The sequence below is a fragment of the Anoplophora glabripennis genome, unplaced genomic scaffold (assembly GCF_000390285.2).
Source record: "Anoplophora glabripennis isolate ALB-LARVAE unplaced genomic scaffold, Agla_2.0 scaffold2, whole genome shotgun sequence".
In the NCBI taxonomy this organism is placed as follows: Eukaryota; Metazoa; Arthropoda; class Insecta; order Coleoptera; family Cerambycidae; genus Anoplophora; species Anoplophora glabripennis.
Window position 1 is genome coordinate 291,705 of NW_019416325.1, and position 20,169 is coordinate 311,873.

Consider the following 20,169-nt stretch of genomic DNA (forward strand, 5'->3'; position numbering starts at 1 on the left):
ATTACTGATTGCATATCTTCATAAATTTTAGGAAAACGTCTTTGAAAAGTACGGGGTAAACCGCGCATAAAAAAGTGGTCAGAAAACCCAATTCTTTAAAGGAGTTTAAATTCAGAAATTAACAGCACTTTTTTTAAAAAATGTATACAGTTTGGGATACAAAAACCTTTTATTTTTCACAGCTTACCGGATTAATCTTATTATGAGTGCAAGTCGGCGGGTTTAATTAAAATCATATTAACAAATCCTAGGAAAAATTATCGAAATATTAAAATGCCCAAAACCTTTATAAAAACGGCCAAAAATACGTTTTTGGACTCGCTGAAAACGCTGGTTTTATTAGATTTACTCTAACTAAAAAAAATTGTTGTCCTAATTTTCTTGAACTATATTATAGTTTATTTATTCCTAGGAAAAATTACCGAAATATTAAAATGCCCAAAACCTTTACAAAAACGGCCAAAAATATGTTTTCGGACTCGCTGAAAACGCTGGTTTTATCAGATTGACTCTAACTAAAAAAACAATTTCTCCTAATTTTCTTGAACTATATTATAGTTTATGTATTCCTAGGAAAAATTACCGAAATATTAAAATGCCCAAAACCTTTATAAAAACGGCCAAATATACGTTTTTGGACTCGCTGAAAACGCTGGTTTTATTAGATTTACTCTAACTTAAAAAAATTTTTGTCCTGATTTTCTTGAACTATATTATAGTTTATTTATTCCTAGGAAAAATTACCGAAATATTAAAATGCCCGAAACCTTTATAAAAACGGCCAAAAATACGTTTTCGGACTAGCTGAAAACTGGTTTTATAGATTTACTCTACCTAAAAAAAAAAATTTGTCCTAATTTTCTTGAACTATATTATAGTTTATGTTTTCCTAGGAAAAATTACCGAAATTATAAAAACGGCCAAAAATAAATAGATAAGTCAACTATTTATACTATTTTAAGTAAAAGGGAAAATGGGACTGTAAGTATTCCAAAATTATCTCCAGGCAGACCAAAAATCTTGGGCATAGTTAGGATTTTTGCTTGGGGTTGGTCTAGAAGGGCCAGCTGGTTAGTCCAACCAAAAAATGATATTGGATCACAATTCTCTGGGGTGGACTCTCTAGGGGGGGGCGTGCCCACCCTTAGCTACGCACCTACCAAAAATAGAATTTGCTGAATACTGTAGAACTGTTACTCAAAACAATGTGCATTAATCTTGTTTAACAGAAATTTTTGAGGTAGAAAAAATTTTTATTACGAATTATTTTTATTTTGAAACAAATTAGGATTAAAATGAACAACATATTTAAACAATTGTTATATAATGGTCCGAGATTCCAGTACCCTTAATTATTTTTATAACTTAATTTCCTTTTTTAAAAGATAATAATTATTGATACAACCTTGGTCGTGTCCTTCAACTCACTTGGGCACAGAATAAAAGATCAGATTTAAAAATATTGTAAACCTTTATTGTAAATGTAAAAATATATTATAACATTTAAACAATGAAGCAAAATTTAAAGAAAATGAGAATTTTAATAAACTGTAACAAGTAGTGTTCGTAAGGCTATCCGCGATTAGAATATCATCCCAGGTACATAGTTAGAGTTAATTTTGCTTCAGAGTGCTTTGGAAAATAAAAAACAATTAAATATCTAAATATGGACGGAGTCGTTATACCTCTAGAACGGAAACACAGTCACGAAATTTTCATTTCGTGAAAATAATACCCTCCCCTGGGTACGTAGTTAATAAAAAAAAATATATAAAAAAATAATATAAAATCTAGTGACTTCATTTAATAAAAACGTAGATCTATGAAAAATTCCTCAAAAATAAATTAATAGCTAAGGCTGCACCAATCACAGCGATGCTGGTTTGTACGTTTTTAGATGCACTTCGGTAATATTCGGGGTCACCTAGATAAAAAAAAAATGTGAATGAGACATAACTCCATCAAACGTTAGATTGTCAACACACCCATTCTGAACATCTTCGTTGGCGAGCTCATACGCCCGTCTCCCCCCTTCGAGTAGGCCAGAACTCGCATATTGTACGTCATTCCCGGCGAGAGATTTGATATGTAAGTTTCTAGCTTATCCCCATAGGGTATAATGGTGTCGTTAGCTGTGCTCATGTCTTGGTCAATTTCCCAGACGCGAATCTAAATAATTAATAATTAAAAAAAAAAAAAAATCGAGGCGAAGTAAACGTACCTTGAAACCTTGCAGAGGTTCTTCCTCCTGCGACGGTTGTACGTAACGCCAAGTAACTTTGACGGTCGACGGGTCGATGCCGTACAGTTTCACAGACGAAGGCGGTTTTTGAGGCGCCTTTTTGTAAGTACGCTCTGAAACACATTAATTCCGTCGAAAACACTGTTGAAAGAGAAACCGAGCACTTACCAATGAAGAACTGGCTTTCAGGCCCCTCTCCTGCTCCGTTATAGACCAAAGCCTTGACGACATAGTAAGTGTCCGGCTGAAGACCCACGATGAGGGCCCATGGTTTGGTGCTCCTCGACAGGTAGTAAACCGCGTCCTGTTCGTCCGCATCTTTCTTCCAGTATTTGATCTTGAAACAAAAATATTACATAAAAATAATAAAAAAAATTCAGCTCTTACTCTGTGTCCTATAAGTTTGCCTCTGATTATTTCTCTCGTTTCTTCGACTGGAGTCCAGCTGACGTTCAAGGAAGTGGAATTGTAGGACTTCGCGACGACCAACTGCGGCGCGACTCGCGGTTTGTCTTCGGCCGAAAATATAACCACTTCGTGGCTGATGGGGCCCGGTCCTGCGTCGTTGATAGCCTGCACCTTCACAACGTATTCCCTGTAGTAAAATTCCAACGGTATATGCACGACTGCCATTCCAGTATTTCCGAAATCCTTCAAATCTTGGCTTTGGAATTCCGTTTCACCTTCCTTCCTTTTCCAGAAGATTTTGTAGTGAATACCAGGGGCGTGTTGTTCTTCCGGCCTCAGGGGTTTCCACGTTATAGTAAGGTCCCCAATTTTTCCTCCGCCACCTAAAATCAGACATGTTACCGATTTTAAATAACTCCATTTCCATTCTACGTACCTCCGATATTCCGCGGTGGGGTAAAAGGTCTGTCCGGTGGAGTTGCTTGTCTAGGACTTGGCGCCGAAGGCGGTCCCATTCCCAAATCGTTCCAAGCCGCTACTCTGAATTCGTATATGGACCACGGTATAAGTGTATTTTCGATGACGGCTTCTTTCCTTCCCGTGTAGCGATCGATTTCGGTTACTCGGAAGTTACCGCTGATGTTAACCCAAGTGTTGTTCCAATTGGTCCGCCCGCTAACTATGTAACTGTGTATGGGAGAACCGTGATGGGCTCCGTCGGTCCATTGCAGTGTAACAGCTTTCCTATGGATGGTAACTACCTGGAGACCGCCCGGAGGGCCTGGGGGTCCTTGAATAACAACGCTCGACGTTGATACTATCCTACCTACTGCCGACTTTACGACACAGGCATATTCCCCTGAGTCGTAGAAAGTGGAGTTTATTATTTTCAAGTAACCGCCGTCAGTTTTCTGTAAACGATAAAGTTTATAACGATCGTAGACGAGCACTTTCGTAAACTCACCAAGCGATTGTTTGAATTTTTGACATCGATATCTCTTATCATCAGTCCGTTATGCTTCCAGATGTACGCTATATCCAGCATTTCGTCTGCTTCGGCGTGACAATGCATGTTTATGTCTGTACCAACTGTCGTAAAGATATTCTGTCGTAATGGTTCTACTAGTCGGGGTCCCCCTAAAATAAGAAATATTAAAAATAGAAACTGCATTAATTTTTTAGTGGCTTGAGTTTTCGGACATCGCTATAAGATATTTTAAGATTGATAAAATGTCTATGTCATTAATTTCAGCCAATGAAACCCGATAGTGTTATAAGCGAAACTTATTTGTTTTAAGAAGATATTTAGACATAAAATACTTTTTATAAATAATAAAAATTAATATGTTCCAACATTCGTAGAACTCATTTGCCCTTTTAATGTGATGAAATCCCATAATAGACCCAGGCGGATCTGTTTTGAGGTGGATATGAGAGAGCAAGCAAATTTTTTCTGATTTACCTTCAGTACAACTCACATAATAAAAGTGTAGATCCCTAGATCTGGGCAAGGTCCGGAATATTTTCAAAATTGCAAACAAGTTTAAAAATTTTTAAAAAATACCTATTTTGTCCGAGTTTTTTAATTATATCTTGGAACCTAAGCATTTTGGAAGAATATTGAAGAGGAAAAAAGTTTTAGAATTGAATTTTGTACAATTTACTGTAAGTTAAAAATGTTTAAATTTATTACCGATGTTGTAAAATAGCAATAATTGATGAAAACATGGCAAAATAATCAAGTTTTTTGGATAATTTTGGAATATTTTAATTACTCCGAGGACATTCTAAATTTAGTAAAAAAATTTTTAGAGTATAATAAAACAACACACCAAATTACATTAAAATCAGTTTGATAGTTTTCGCAAAATAATTTTTTGAAATCAATTTTTTTCGAATATTCAAAAAGACCGCTCAACCTATCAAATGGTTTTTGAAAAATTGAAATCGGTTGATTAGGACGGCCACAGTAAAGACTGACCGCAAATAACCTGTGATTTTCGCCCGTTTTTTCACAATTCGCAGAGAATTAAAAAAATACATAAAAATATGTTTTTTGTGCAAATTACTTGTCGTAAAAAACTGAAATGAGCATAGCTTTTAGTATTTTCAAAATTTTAAGGGGTTAGGGGTTGAAAAAATGCCAAAAATGAAGAAATTTAATACATATTACTAATTGATATAAAAACTATTACCATGTGAATTATCTTAATAAATTTTTTTGGAATTTTTACAATTATTTCTGATATTCTCTATTTTTGGGGAATAGTTTTTATATTTATTGGTAATATTCAATTCCTCATTTTGGGCATTTTCAACCCCTAAATAGGGGTGATTTTTGAAAATTTTCAAAAAACTAATCTCATCTTAATTTTTTAAGACAAGTAATTTCATACCAAAAACATATTTTCATCTATTTTCTTTAGTTCTCTGCGAATTGTGAAGAAACGGGCGATTTTTGCGGACACTCGTTTTAAAGTTAACACTCTTTTTTTAATTTTAAACAATTAGATTACATTTATCAATTTGCAATTCACTTTTTTTCAAAGATTATAATTTACAAGTACAATTTTTTCTTAATTTTATCTGTATTTAAAAGAAAAATTAATTTATTAATTTGTTTAAACAAAAATTATTTAAATAATTGTAACTAAATACATTCATATTCAGTGTTGAAATATATACGTAAACAAATTTTTTCATTGAAAAAATGCAATAGCATAGGGTAAAATATACATTATGTTTAATGCACAAATATAAACTTTGTTTATAACAAAATACATATGTGCAAATTTAACTTTTTTTTTTAAAAGCACCTTTCCTTTAAAATTATAATTTTTGAAAAAAACTAAATTGCAAATTGATAAATGTAAACTAATTGTTTAAAAATAAAAAAAAGAGTATTAAATCTTAAAAATTTACTGTGGCTGTCCTAATCAACCGATTTCAATTTTTCGAAAACCATTTGAAATGTTGAGCGGTCTTTTCTATGTGAAAATATTTCAAGTATCTAGATGCTTTATTTGAGGCTGTGCAACATTTTGAAAATTCGAAAAATTTTTTTTAAAAAATTATTTTGCGAAAACTATCGAACCGATTTTAATGAAATTTGGTGTGTTGTTTTATTATACTCTATAGTTTTTTCTACCAAAATTAGAATACACTAGGAGCAACTGAAATATTTTTAAAAAATTATCAGAAAAACTTGATTATTTTGCCTTTTTTTCATAAATTATTGCTATTTTACAACATCGGTAATAAATTTAAACATTTTTAACTTACAGTAAATTGTACAAAATTCAATTCTAAAACATTTCGTCCTCTTCAATATTCTTCCAAAATGCATAGGTTCCAAGATATAAGTAAAAAACTCAGATAAAATAGGCATTTTTTAAAATGTTTTACTTTTTGCAATTTTGAAAATGTTCCGGACCTCGCCCAGATCTAGGGATCTACACTTTTATTATGTGAATTGTACTGAAGCACTCTATTATGGGACTGAAGGTAATCCAGCAAAAATTAGCTTTCCCCCTGTTACATCCAAGTGGGACATTTCGACAGATCTGCCCTGGTCTATAAATGTATTATTATTGGTCTGTTTAAGAAATTATAATCTCTGATTGGCTCTAGAGAATTCACCACATCCAATTGGTGAATGAAAGAACATAGTCATTCTAGTATTTACAATTCGGTGCTTACAGGAATCTGTAAATTTTAAATTTTAAAGGTTATGGTTATTTACTGGTACCGGAGACTAAAAACAAAGGCAAAATATAAACGAACAAAAACAATGTTTTTGCTTAAAAAATAATGAAATGCCCACAACCATTAAACAATTTATAAATGACAACGCTTATTTCTGGTAAAATCGATCATTGAAATAATGTGACATTAGCGTTTCATAAATTAATAATTATGACATCACAAAACTTACCTTAAAAATGTGTAAAAAAAAAATTTGTTTCTGTATTCTCTATATTTTCATATGTCAACTAAAAATTACTTACTTAATACTAAAAGACGTCCTTTAGATTCGTCCAAGCCCAACTCGTTAGTTGCCGTGCACGTGTATATTCCCTCATCGTCTCTAGACACGGGACTGATGAAAAGATTTCCGTTGTCATAAATCCTCCGATGTCCGCCGGCTCCGATTACATTCCCATCCTTTTTCCAAACGAATTTAGGCCTCGGGGCTGCCTCGGGGTTACATTTTATTGTCACGTTACCGCCCTCAGCTGCGTACGTTTCCGACTCTAACGGGTGTTTCTTAAAAGACGGTTTGAAAGCTGCAACGGATCATTCAGTATAATTTATACGATTTTACCGATTACCTCTTACCGAGAACTCTTAATTGCGCCGAGGAGTATCGTATTTTCAAACTGTTCTCGGCACGGCATTGGTACATCCCTTGATCTCGTTCGTCGTTCAAACGACTGATTGTGAGAACGTTGTCCTGTATCTTGATTCGTCCTTGATCTTCTGGCTCCATATACCCCATAACTAAAGTGTAATTAATGACTAAGCGTATTACAGAATCCTCGGGGAGCATTTAACCTACCTAGCTGTCTGCCGTTCTTCCACCAAGTATAATTAACATCGGGTATACCAAAAGCTTCGCAGGTCCAGACCAGTTCTCCTTTACTGTCGAGATGTTTATCTGTCAGTGGTATCGTGAAATTGGGTTCGGCTAAAAATCGAAAAACGAGACTTGTAATTTTTAAACTTTCAGGACATCGATACTATACCTTGTATATTTAAAATGACACTATTTTCGATGCTCGCTCTGTCGTTGTAAGCTCGACAGACGTACTCTCCTTCATCTTCTACTTGGACCCTTGGAATGTTTAAAACTCTATTGTTACTAGTAAGATAGTGACTTCTTGGTAGGTTACCGCCTCTTCTCGTCCAATTGTAGCTGGGAACGGGGCTAAAATTACATGAATTTAATTTAAAATAGTCAAAATCAATTATATTGGCATGTTTTAAAAAAATATTACTCACTATCCAAATGCAACACATTCTAATCTGACGTCTTTCCCAGCTATGGGCGCTTCCGGGAAAGCTTTAGGGAAATTATTTGGGAACTTTAACTGTTGATAGTTAGCTGTAAATAAGTCGAAATTAATATCTTGACATTTTAAAAAAATTACGTTACATACAGTGAGGGTTAACTCGTAGCGGGAAAAACGGTCCATTTCTTCCAGAGTCGGAAAACTCTGAACTGACACTACAACTGTAGTTGGCTCTATCGATCCTCTCCAACGCAGAGAAGTAGAGGGCACCGTCGTTTGAGACAAAAACACGCTTATCCTCTTCTACGAAGTTGGGGAAATAGTCGCGAGACCAAGAATATTTCACTGAAGGGAAATGATGTGGGGGATCACAGAAGATTGATTTCCCCCAGTTCTGGTCGCCGTTTTCAGGCGAACGTTTCAATACGAATTCTAAGATAAATCCAAAGTTCAACTGCACAGTTTCGGATATTATTGTCCCAAATTTATTCGTGGCCTTGCAGTGGTACGTGGCGTAGTCAAGTTTTTGTTGTGGGTTGTGGATTATTAACATCCCTCCACTGACTGTATATCGACCGTCTAGTAACGGGTCGATTTCCCTTGCGACCAATCTGTCATTTTCGTAATCTTCTCTGAACCACTTGTAGGTCGGTGTGGGGTATCCACCAGCTAAACAACTGAAAAAATGTTCTATATAATTTTCACTTATTAATTTTTCTTCCTTACCTAAGACTGATATCGTTGTACAACTTCCTTTTGGAAGTGTCGAAAGTGGCATCGGTGGGTTGTTTGATAAAATAAGGTCCTTTGGGTATTCTCTCAGGATCGTTAACGTCAATTCCATATGTGTTTGTTCGATTTTCAGTCACTAATCTCTGTACGGCCATTATTTTAGCTTCGCATATAAACAGAAGGAGTTCATCACCTCTGACCGGTTCAAAACTCCAATGCATTAGAGATTTGGAAAAATTGTAAGCTAGGTAATCTTTTCCGTAAAGCGAATCTACCTCTAAAATTGCGTTTTCAGCGTTCAGCTGCGAGCCATCTAGATTTGTGTAGTAATTGGCCGACTGTTGGTGAGTACCGATGTAAAATCTGTAGTGTTGGCGGTCAAACTGGTTTAGCTGGTGAATTAAGAACCCATGTTCTTCAGGAGTGGTGATGGACACTAAATCTGAACCATCTTGGTCTGGAGAGTATGTCTAAAATACAACATACATAATTATTAGTTTTATTTTTTAGGTCTCTGTACTATACTTTTTAAAAAGCAGTACTGACAACTACAGGACAAAAAATATGAACATACTATATGCATTTTAGCAATAGCAGCTTACCTGACATATTTTTCTAGCACCATTGTAATCTTTTAAGGGCGACTTTATAAATCGGTAACAAGAGTATTGAAATTGTAACCAATGTTCGGGACACTTCAGTTCTTCTACATTTAGGCCTCCTTGGTATCCCTGATACTGATTCTGATTATAGTTGTACAGTTGATTATTAACATTGTAGTTCGGATTATTATTGGTGTTGAAGTTATTCACATTGTAAGGCTCTACTTGGGCTAGCGTAATCCCTACCACGCAGCTTAGCTGCAGTGTTCCTAGCAGCCACATATCTACAATTCAATAAAAATATTCCAAAAATAAGTTCCATAATTAAAGTGCTAGGGTGAGGAACATAAACAAATTAATGGGAGTGGCACACGTTCCTTGCAAAAAAAAGCTTCGCGCTAATTTTTAAATCGTATTTTTAAAGATATAGGTAAACAGGTAGTAAATTAATAAATTTGTCTTATCTTATCACTTACCTCAAACATATATTAAATGAAAAATATAAAATTTATGTACATAAGCGTCATCCAATACTCATACTGAACAAGAATAAAACATAAATAGAAAGAGATGACACTAATAACTTTATGGAAATTAGCTACAAATTGCTTGAGCCTAAGGACCACTTCACAAGGTATAATATATTTTAATTATTTATTTCTTTAAAAAGAAGGTAGGTATTTTTAAAATAAGAAAGGTACTTGATTGAAATTCCCCTATAAATAAATTTTAATCAACAATTTTTTAACTTGTATGTGCTTCAATCGAAATTAATAAACCAGTTTTTATTCAGTTTATACTGTAAATTGGGCTTCATTCTTTTACTATGTCGTAGCAAACTTCACAGGAGCAAACCGTTTTATTCTTTTCTTTGAGTGAATCAGACAACTATTCATATCCACAACCGCAATTAATTGGTGGGTACTAAGGATGTGGCTAGTGATGGGCAGTCACGCAGAATATTTGAATATTTTTAAGAATCGAATATTTGGTTGGAGCGGGGGTATATTTAATTGTTTAGTATATAAAGTTTTGTGTAGAATTATTTAAATTTTCTGCTTTTTAAATACATTTTCTAAAAATTTTATTATTTCATATATTCCTTTGTTTCCGATCTGAAATCATAATTCTAATGAAATTTATGTGAACAAAACCAAATTTATAGGTAAATAAAACAATATTTTATGAACTGATAAGTATATTCAACATAATTACTACAGGTCGTAGCTATATAAAAATTTATTCCACAATATAGGTAAGCAAAAAATCACAGAGATCATTTTTTCACCTTGGAGAACTAAATAAAGATGCTTTGTAAAATTCTAAAAACTTAAATAAACATTGTCTAAGTATAGTCAACAACTAAGGATATTTTTTAAATTTCAATCAATAAAATTAATTTTAAATAATTAAAAATAAAAATACATTTTTTATTTTTGAAAATAATTTTAAACAAAAATTGTCTGACTAGAGTTTACGGTTACCTATTACATGAAAAAATTTAAAAAGGTATAATAAAAAGAAAAAATTATTGGACTTTATATTTAGTTTGTTTCGCAAAAGATCCATTTTTCATGAGGTGATGAAGTAGTTTAGAAAAGTATTAGACAATATTTAGTCTTATACATTAGTTTTCGTTTCGTTCTTGAAAAACATAGTGATCTACAGTACTGAAAAAATCACATGCTACATCCACTTTTCCTATTCCATCGCGTACAGTTTTTAATTTTTTTAGTCATACATAATAAAATTATAAAGTTGGTATGTAACCCAAAAGATTCAGCCACATTTTTTTGTAATAGAAGTGAGGCAATTGCCGTAAAATAAATCGAGTGTATAGACCTCTAATTTAATTTAATTATTGAAAAATATTTATTACTAGAGAAGTCGAATTCGGGCGGCTTCACTGAATCTTTCTTATGACCGCCAGCCAGTAACTTCAGAACGATAAAATTAGTTTTGCAAATCTTTAAAAGTTCCGAAATTTCATGGTCCAAGGGTACACTTTCTAATAACTGCCTAGCTTGATGAAAATGTTTACAACCGGCGATATAAAGAAATACACTGTCGACAGGTTGCTGTGGAAACCTCTGAAACGAAGTCATATCTCTGAATTCTGAATAAACTACTGGTGGCGGAGTAAGCAAATTTTGAAACGGAGCGAATCTGTGTTCGTATCGGACTTGCTCACTGTCAAAACGCGGATGTGGCACACTTAATTTGCCTTCTAAACGGAAACCCATCAAAGCCTGAAAAATATTTTAGACGTTTAAATTTAAGTTTGTGCTGTTTTCTAAATTATCTATTTACCTTGTAGTATCCTCCACACATATTTTGAAGTGCTTGTAAATAGATAATGTCTCTATTGTAAGGTCTAGGCTTTTTTTTATACTTCGGTTTTTTTTTTGAAGCGCCTTTGTTTTTCTGTAGTTCATTCAGTATTTCGTTTTCCACCAAAAAGCTGTCGGCTCGAGATAATGCTGATATAAGCCACCCATAGAGAAATTCATACAGATACCTACAAATTTATATAAAAATGATAACTTAATTTTTTTTTTAAATCTCACCAGTAAATATAATAGAACTCGTGTACGCTGTATAATTCCAGTTCGAATCCAGCCAAGAGGTACATTATCATTATTCGTAAAGTGTGATATAAAACCCACGTTCCAAAACAAGCTATGTGGGGCCTCGATAGTGGAGAACTCACAGAAAGATTGTGTAGGTATGCATCTACCCTTTCTGCCTGACAAACAAATTTACTTCACTTTTGACAACACAAAAATATATTCAGGTGTAACGATGACTTTTATTTATAAATAAATACTGGCTGCTTATGTCTAATATTTGGATGGAATTATTACCTCATCTTGAAGGGTTGTAAATTCTTCCAACAGATGTGCCAATTTGTCCCTTTGCCTTGCCCTATTGTGACCACATAGTTGTAAAAAATTTGTGAAAGGTCTTGAGCAATGAGACAAAAACGTATCTACATAATGTTTTGCCTGAAATTCTGAACATTTAACAAATGCTTCTTTCGCTTTTAAACTGTACCTGTGGATTTCCTAAAAGGGTTTTCGACAGCAAGGCTGGCGGACAAATGAATGACTTCACAGCTTCCCTCAAAATGTCTTTCAGATTATTTGGACTCGTTCCTAAAATTAATTAAATATTAACTTATTTATTATGAATATAGTTTTTCAATTTTACTGTTTACCCGTATAAAGCAACTGCAAAGCAGATCTAGACAGTATGCAAGGGCTCGATTTGCTAAATTCAATGAAGAAGTCCTAAAACACATTCTGATTGTGCATATATAACAGAGTAATTAAAATTATATAAATACCAGTGCATGGTGTAGCGAAATGATTGACTGAATCTTGCAAACTATTTTAAATCGTTCGACCATCTCTATGAAATAAATCACGGCTTCTGATCTTGATTTTATTTTTGTGTATCTTGGAAAAGTAGGGGGCAATAAACGTTGATTAATAGAAGGTTCAAATCCCACAATATGTTCATTGTCTACCAAAAAATATTTAGTTTATTATAGTGTTCCAATAATTGCAAGAAATATTACCGTCATTGTTTTTTATCCCCAAGTAAACGGTGTCCTGTACGATATACAACATGTCGTTAGAAGTAGTTAATAGTCGTTGACACTCTGGGATACAAGGTAGTTGGTCTTCCTTTCGGAAGGAGATTAACACCTGGAGAAAAACTCTTATGAACTTTATTCTCGCAAACACAGCCTGTGTTTGATCAGTGTGTTTAGATCTAAGTTTTCTATGCAGGTCTTCCTCAACTTCCCGCAACATTCCAATCATACGTTGCTCTGATATATCCGGATTTAAGTGATAACCATATTGCATCGGTTGAAAATCTTCCTCTTCATAAACCATAGCTCTAAAAGTAATAGATACGCACGATACTTCAAAAAGTACCGATACTGACGATTGTATTGTTTAAAAAGTACCGGTTCTATGCAATACAGGATGAAAAAGTACTGATACACGAAAAGCCGGTATATTCACGATAATGCATTTATACAAAGAATTTTTATATAACACATTTATCTATGCAATTTTTTTTTAATTTTAAATACAACACAAAATAAAAATTTAAATTTAAATTAAATCGCAACAGATTTCTGACCTGCCTGCAGTTTCGGATATACTGCGTTTTAGTTTTTATACGGTAAAAAAATACACCACAAACACTCAAAAAATCATATATTTTAGCTATTTGCCACCTAGATTGCATGTCACTATTTTGGAAAGTTGCCAGTAATAAATGAATTCTTACACAAGCTTTAATATTCACTTCCCTGCCGTAGATATTCCCAGAAAATGTACCGAATCATATTGTATGATAAGCTGTAATACCGGTACAAGATATGGAGTATCGGAATGAAAAAAACTGGTATCCACAAAAATCGAATCGTACCGTGCATCTCTCATAAGTAATAAAACATTATTTTTATCATTTTAAATTTATACTTACTTATGTACAAGGTCTTTTATAATTTCTAATAGTTTATACACTGCAAGGCAAAATGCTTTTAACACTCTGTCTTCTATCATATATGGCTTGTGAAGATATAAATTTATAAAAACTGTTTGAGCTAGCGAATGTCCTTCTAACCAGGATACTAAACAAGCGAGTGTGCTGTCTGTAATACCAATAATTTCTTGTTCACTAAACCCATCCAATTTTAGAATTTTGTCTTGAATAGCTTGATCAAAAGACACCATTTTTCTAACTCCTCTGTTGCACAACATTCCAGCATCCATTTTCGGATCCATCATTTCAATCGCAGACATCGCTTCGAATAGTCCAAATAAGTCATCGTGTAGTAGTTCTCCTAGTTTTAAGTCTGAAAAATGGGTCTTTCGTTAGAAATAATACATCACGTTAACTTAATTCTTACCTGTAACTGCTTCATGAAAAGTATCTGTGATATCAGCCCAGTTATTAGGTATTCTCCAAGATACAGTGGAATTAGGCCTAAAAATGTATAAAGATTCTGTGTTATGAAAAATAATGGATGATGTATATCCAGGACATACTTACACTTCAGATTCCATTTAAAATTACTGTTAATTTAAAACTGAATAATTAATATTTATATTAATAAGTGTATCTTATGAACTATTAATAATATTCTTAACCTATCTATTATTAGTTGACCAAAGAAACACGAAAATGTAGAATTCAGTATTCATTCATGTGCCACATTCCATCCCATCGACCAACCATTAAATTTTCAGGTTAGGTTTCAACGTTTCAACATCTTTAGCTAGCTGTCAGTGACACGTAAAAAGCAACATAACCAACAAAAATTAATTTGTTGAAACCAGTCAAATAGAGTTTTCCAATGGATTTAAAAGAAGATTTGATACTAAAAGATTCCTTTTTCAAGGTGATAATTAATAATATCTACTTGCTCTTCAATTTTAAATGAAATATTCTTTTAGGATAATTTTAGTGTCGATCAGTGTTTGTCAAAATATACACAAAAATCTGACTTGGAGGCTCTGCGAAAAGAACTAAAAAATTATGGGACTGAGCTGCAGCAGCAGATGTCCGAAATCCTTAAGACTGAAACAGAAGCTATAGTCAATTTAGCGGAATATTTAACAAATTTAAATTCTAAAATTGAAAATCTTTCTGTGCCAATTTGTCAGTTACGTGAAGAAATCAGGGTAGGTTTTATTTTAATTTTAATTTTTTTTTTTGGCGTGTTTGTCCTAAATGACTTATTTTTTTAGACGTTACATGATTTGATTCAATCTGCTGAAAATAGTTACAAGAAGATGTTGGAAGACTTGAAGGCAAATAACACAAAGAAGAATAATATACATTTAAAGCTTGGTATCACTACTACTTCCCTCTACATTGATAAACTTATAACGTCAGAAAGTAACTCATTTGATAATGTGATAATTTTGGAAAGAGTCGTTAATAAATATTCTTTTCAAAGAAATTACATGGATGAACTAGGTATAATGTCTACTGATACTGAAGGCATTGTGAAAGATGTAGAAAATAAACTAATTGAAATGGTCAACAAGAAGTTTCTTGATGCCTTTAGTAGTTCTAATAGTGAGATCTTAACGAGATGTTTAAGAATGTATGATAATTTGAAGAAGCAGGATGAAGTTCAGAAAACATTCCAAGTTAATGTAGTTAGACCAGCACTTTTACCCTTGTTTAATGAACGTAACTTAGAGAAATCTCAACAGGATATTAACCAAATTTATGAAGAAGTTCTGATTTTTATGAATACTAAAATGAATGTTTTGTTTGAAATACTTGCACAGAATCCTGAACTGAAATGCTTTAACTTTACTTTGAATAGCTTTTGGAAGGAATTTGATAAACAGTTAAGGGAAGGGCTTCCTTATATAACTGCACCTGGAAATCCTGAATTATTTCAAAAAAGATATAAAAGTACTTGGGCTACATTGCTAAAAATTGCAAACAAATGTGGAGATGATGAATTGCTACAGGAGGATGATACATTCCAGGAGCATTTGAAAAGATTTAACTTACCTGTTTACTTTGAAATTCGTTATCAACAAATTGCAGGTGGTTTTGAAAATGACATTTTGACCAACACTGACTTTTATGCTTCAAATAATGAAATATCTTGTAAATTGAAGAATACACTTGCATTGTGGAAAGGCCTGAAGAAATGCTACGATAAAGATGTGTATCTGGATCAACTTGCTGATCAGTTTTTAAAATTATCGATGATGTTGTTATCGAGATATTTAAGGTGGTTTAAGACAGTCCTACAGGTAAAATTCTGAAAGTGAAATTTTCGTTTTACTTATATATTTATTTTACACTTTTTTTAGGAAAAATCTTCATTTCCTGATGATGAGAAATGGGAAACATTCATCATGAATTCTCTAATAGATTTAAATATTCTAAAGAATTTAGTTGCTTTAAACACTGAGAAAATTGACGATGTAGAAAAAACAATTTTCAAAATAATACATCCAAACATGAAGTTTATTGTACTAAGAGTTTACAAATGTAACAGAAACTCAGTAGAAGAAGTGCAATCAAACCTTAAGAATCACTTGACAAACATCAAATTTCAAGAAAGTTCCATGCATTTACAAAATGTTGGTGCAATCCCAAGACTCTACCGTAGAACAAATAGAAGTGCACCTAAAAGTGCAAGTACATACATGATTGAGGCCGTGAAGCCTATAATAAATTTCCACAATAAATTCAAAACAGTAGTACAAAGTGATTTGAATGAAATAATGGATAATGTTATCACTAGAGTCACTCAGCAGTAAGTCAAAGTTAAACAGAATTAACAGGTTTCTAAGACATTTTCTTATTTTTTAGATACTTAACTTTGGTTCAAGAAGTATTAATGTCTGTTTGCAAAACAGAAGAATCTTTGAGGAGATTAAAAAGTAGAAATGTAAATTCTAGTGAAGAAGCGTCTCCACAAACTGATACTATGTCCGATGAGATGAAAATAAGGGAACAAATAAAATATGATGTTGCATACTTTCTGGAAAAGGTAGACTGTTTAATTCTTCAATGTAGTTGTACTATTCATTCAGTTCTAAGCAAGTGAAGTTCATTTTGAAAGTTTATATGTTACACTTTGTATTTTTCAGTTATACAACTTGGGATCACCAACATCCAGAGCAACAATGGATACCTTGAGAAAGGAAACTAGTTGATGTGAACATGTTAAAAAGTATTAAATTGTTTGTAAATTTTCACCTAATTTATTGTAGTGTGTATAAAATATTTGTTTCGAATTATTGTTATAAAAATATTAAAATAAATTATTATAAATAAATTGTCATTTATTTAATTCAAACATAAGAAATTTTACTTTTCCATACTGATTAGTTTGAAATAGGTCATACCCCTTTCGTTACTCAGTTCTTCCTATAACACATAAAATATTTTATTATAAATTAAATATATTTTATGTATTAGAATTTTCTAAAACTTCTGTTCTGCCCTTGTAGGTAATTATATTATTAGGCACAGTTTACGTATGTACATATTTTTTTACATAATTATATGTATTTTGACATGCCACATTAATGCACATAAGGGTTATAGCAGACACCAATTCAAGGTCAAAGCATAAAATGACAAATATATGAACTTTTCCCTCTATATATTCACAAATTTGAACATAAAGTTAAATATGGATACTCAACAGTAAATTTAAAATATTTTTTTTTGATGAGAGATATATCACTATGAGGACAATTTGCTGGTCAAATTTCGATTTCCGCAATTTCAGATTTTTTCATATATATTTTTTTCTTTACAATTTAATTACAACATAATTGTACTAAAATTTGGAAATTATCTTAGGCACCTATTTATTATTCTGCAGACTTGAAAAATATGCTTTAGCTTTACCATTGAAACAGTTGCGTTAGCAAATTTTTATTATAGTTGTACAGCGATATGCGCATGATTTCTATTTAGAAAGGGTGCGTCCTCGTTTCGATCTCTCTGATCCCAGCATTCCCAGTTTCCCTTATTTGCATTTGCTGGTCCAGTTCTCATTCATCTTTGGTCCCTGAAATCGATAGATGCTAGTGTGCACAGCGACTTACTAATCTTTCGAATATCATGGAAAATCGTAAGACAATTGGATGATACCCTGATATTATGAATAATAAAAAGTAAATCAATCAAACTTTAATGGATGCTAATTTATTTTACAATATTTTTATAAAAAGTGAGGTTACCCGTCGAATAGTTTTTCAATTGTTAATGCATTTATACAAAGTTGATACATACACCTTGCAATTTTCAATATTTTTGAGTTATTAATAATTTCACTGTTATAAACGGAGATGGTGTAAGTGTAAAATCATTTGTGTTGCATTTAGATATAATAAGTATAAGTACACAATTAGGATAAAATATATTAGCGAGTTTTTTAGTAAAAAGTAAACCCAAATGCATTGCATGTTGCATTTATCAGTTTTCGTGTAGGTATTTATTTGTTCGCACCAAAAATAAATTTTTATATTTTGTATTATAGTAATACTATTCTTATTATACTGTTTATGTTTTAATGCGACAAAATTAGCGTTTAAATGTATTGTTATATTTTTAAAATTTTAGTTCATGAAAAGGTCTAATTCCAATATTTTGTTTTTATTTGTCCGTTAGGCACATAATTGTATTTCATATTCAAAATATGAATTGCTTTTTATTATTCAAAATACACATGGAAATATTTTAAATTAGTGATTTGTTAAAAAATTAATTGTTTACGTTTTTATACAGTCTTTGCTATTCTAATCCTCAATGATTTTTTGTTGATTTTCATATTTTTTACAACATATAATAGCTTTAACTGCTAAATTTCATAGCACTTTACTACAACACATGAAGAGAAACAAAATTTCCTATAATTTTTTTGCTACTTTAAATCCTCTATTTTTGCGTAGGTAATTTATTTTGTTCATCAATAATCAGATATATAATAATAGTATTGTAATAATATGCCAACTTTAACAGCTAACAGCTAATGAGAATGAGTACCTACTCCCTCTGAAAATCGGAAATAATTGGAGTAGGACGGGGGCGGCATATTATTACAATTCCTCTTCTTCTTCTTAATACTTCGTTATATAGCTCCTACCGATTCTGTCGACGAATTGCGTCATCGTCTCCACAACATGAAGAAAATTATGGCAGAAAGAAGGGGAATGGACAGCTTAAACGAAGGCAGAAGGTCCACGAATATCGGAGTCATCGACGGGGGTTTTCTAAGCGTCGTTTTTGGGATAGCCTTAGTTGTCATTTTGACAGTCAGCATATACGCCTTTTACAATCTCTACACTGCTATACTTAAAAAATTTCCTCATCCTCACGACGAACTGTGAATGAGTTTTAATAATTTTGTTATTGAACTGAGTACTTTTCCGTAGCGGCGTTTCTATACACTGTTTATAGATAGTTTTTATAATGCAATAATATTTAATAAAAACCTAATGAACAATTCAGCATTTTTTGTAATTTAATAATTTATGTATGATTCCCTTTGCGACTCGTGTTAATTTAAATATATGCATTTCTTTGTTTATTATTTTCTACACCTAGAACTACGCAATTGGTCTAATATTTCACATAACTAGAACCACAATTTTTTCAATTGCGGTGACCTAGAAAAAAAATTACCGTAGGTAGCACGTAATAATTGTCAACGATATGTTCGTTATAACCCTCCAAATAATAAAAAAAGTGTTACTTATTAAAACATTTTGCCACAGCAAGGACAAAAATTTACGTGTCCGCTAAACAGTATACTTATATACAATATGAATAAATATCTTCTGTATTTCATAAAATCGATGTTTAATTCATATAATTCTCTAACCAACTGATGGCTACGCGAAGCTACAGTTTCTAGAAAAAATGAGGACATTATATTTTTGCAGAATTTTGTAAATTTTTCTCGTTAACTAACTTTTTTTAAAATATTCAAGTACCTTTAAATGCAAAAGTAAGAGAGATGGATGTAACGAAGTAATTTTATTTTCAACATCGGGCATCATCGATTTACGAGTATTTCTAACAGTTTATCATTTTTAAAAGTAATTTATTTTTAGTATGTTCTCACTTACTATTAATTTTTCTAGCTGTACATGCCAATTAGTCGGCGCATATAACTTTTTGACTTATTTATTTTATAGTGCAATGCAATAATGCATTCGCAAACACATCATCCTTTGGTCTTTCATAACAGAAATCTCGGATTAAGTCACACATGCCCTGAAATTTCGAAACGGTCGTTTAACTGAAGCAACAAAAAATATAATTCTGTAGTTAATTTTATCAAAAATGTCTGTAGAGAATCGAAATACCCGAAAACCATTTGTTTGCCAAATATGAATTGAATAAGTTATATACATGGGAAAGGGTTGATAATTTTTTTTTATTTGAATTTCTTGTGATTTGGAACGCACATAATTTTTGGACACATTTTGGTGATGATGAGATCTGCATCTCAGGTAAAAACGAGCTCTCGGTCAACGCGTATCTTCGAATTTCGGATTGTTGATTATTTAATTAAGCGTACCTAAATGAGTATAGTTATCCTACCTGTAAAACGTCACAATATACAAGTCGTATATTTCGCGCAGTTCAGTATAGT

The 20,169-nt window shown here is 32.3% G+C and overlaps 4 protein-coding genes across 4 annotated transcripts; 2 read left to right on the forward strand and 2 right to left on the reverse strand.

The window, feature by feature from the left end:
• Window positions 1–1,458: 1,458 nt before the first annotated feature.
• On the reverse strand, window positions 1,459–9,556 carry LOC108916997 (contactin). The gene is made up of 16 exons (XM_018723402.1): window positions 9,473–9,556; window positions 8,997–9,280; window positions 8,389–8,864; window positions 7,810–8,339; window positions 7,652–7,754; window positions 7,396–7,577; window positions 7,209–7,337; window positions 6,989–7,150; window positions 6,658–6,936; window positions 3,615–3,787; window positions 3,087–3,561; window positions 2,630–3,033; window positions 2,411–2,579; window positions 2,222–2,355; window positions 1,986–2,169; window positions 1,459–1,924 (listed from the first exon to the last, which is right to left on the reverse strand). The coding sequence occupies exons 2-16, from the start codon at window positions 9,276–9,278 to the stop codon at window positions 1,821–1,823; spliced, it is 3,786 nt and encodes a 1,261-aa protein (XP_018578918.1). The 5' UTR covers window positions 9,279–9,280; window positions 9,473–9,556; the 3' UTR covers window positions 1,459–1,820.
• A 643-nt stretch (window positions 9,557–10,199) lies between these two features.
• On the reverse strand, window positions 10,200–14,235 carry LOC108916974 (N-alpha-acetyltransferase 35, NatC auxiliary subunit). Its single transcript, XM_018723355.1, has 11 exons — window positions 14,070–14,235; window positions 13,927–14,003; window positions 13,500–13,872; window positions 12,577–12,902; window positions 12,343–12,521; window positions 12,214–12,286; window positions 12,051–12,151; window positions 11,861–12,001; window positions 11,564–11,742; window positions 11,307–11,514; window positions 10,200–11,245 (listed from the first exon to the last, which is right to left on the reverse strand). The coding sequence occupies exons 1-11, from the start codon at window positions 14,081–14,083 to the stop codon at window positions 10,841–10,843; spliced, it is 2,076 nt and encodes a 691-aa protein (XP_018578871.1). The 5' UTR covers window positions 14,084–14,235; the 3' UTR covers window positions 10,200–10,840.
• Window positions 14,236–14,319: 84 nt separating this feature from the next.
• Window positions 14,320–16,779, forward strand: LOC108916975 (conserved oligomeric Golgi complex subunit 2). The gene is made up of 6 exons (XM_018723356.1): window positions 14,320–14,418; window positions 14,474–14,701; window positions 14,768–15,799; window positions 15,860–16,308; window positions 16,365–16,545; window positions 16,646–16,779. The coding sequence occupies exons 1-6, from the start codon at window positions 14,374–14,376 to the stop codon at window positions 16,709–16,711; spliced, it is 2,001 nt and encodes a 666-aa protein (XP_018578872.1). The 5' UTR covers window positions 14,320–14,373; the 3' UTR covers window positions 16,712–16,779.
• Window positions 16,780–17,530: 751 nt separating this feature from the next.
• LOC108916852 lies at window positions 17,531–18,981 on the forward strand. The gene is made up of 2 exons (XM_018723164.1): window positions 17,531–17,640; window positions 18,648–18,981. The coding sequence occupies exons 1-2, from the start codon at window positions 17,631–17,633 to the stop codon at window positions 18,896–18,898; spliced, it is 261 nt and encodes an 86-aa protein (XP_018578680.1). The 5' UTR covers window positions 17,531–17,630; the 3' UTR covers window positions 18,899–18,981.
• Window positions 18,982–20,169: the final 1,188 nt, after the last annotated feature.

Bases quoted from the DNA above. Each gene is read 5' to 3' on its own strand.
- LOC108916997 (XM_018723402.1), bottom strand. From the start codon at position 9,278: ATGTGGCTGCTAGGAACACTGCAGCTAAGCTGCGTGGTAGGGATTACG. The intron at 8,865-8,996 runs GTAAGCTGCTAT...GTTGTATTTTAG, and splicing joins GTGCTAGAAAAATATGTCAG to ACATACTCTCCAGACCAAGA. The intron at 2,170-2,221 runs GTACGTTTACTT...TTAATTATTTAG, and splicing joins AACCTCTGCAAGGTTTCAAG to ATTCGCGTCTGGGAAATTGA.
- LOC108916974 (XM_018723355.1), bottom strand. The intron at 12,287-12,342 runs GTATTTATATAA...AATGTGTTTTAG, and splicing joins TTTCGCTACACCATGCACTG to GACTTCTTCATTGAATTTAG. The intron at 12,002-12,050 runs GTACAGTTTAAA...TCAGAATTTCAG, and splicing joins CCCTTTTAGGAAATCCACAG to GCAAAACATTATGTAGATAC.
- LOC108916975 (XM_018723356.1), top strand. From the start codon at position 14,374: ATGGATTTAAAAGAAGATTTGATACTAAAAGATTCCTTTTTCAAG. The intron at 16,309-16,364 runs GTAAGTCAAAGT...CTTATTTTTTAG, and splicing joins ATCACTAGAGTCACTCAGCA to ATACTTAACTTTGGTTCAAG. The intron at 16,546-16,645 runs GTAGACTGTTTA...TGTATTTTTCAG, and splicing joins TTGCATACTTTCTGGAAAAG to TTATACAACTTGGGATCACC.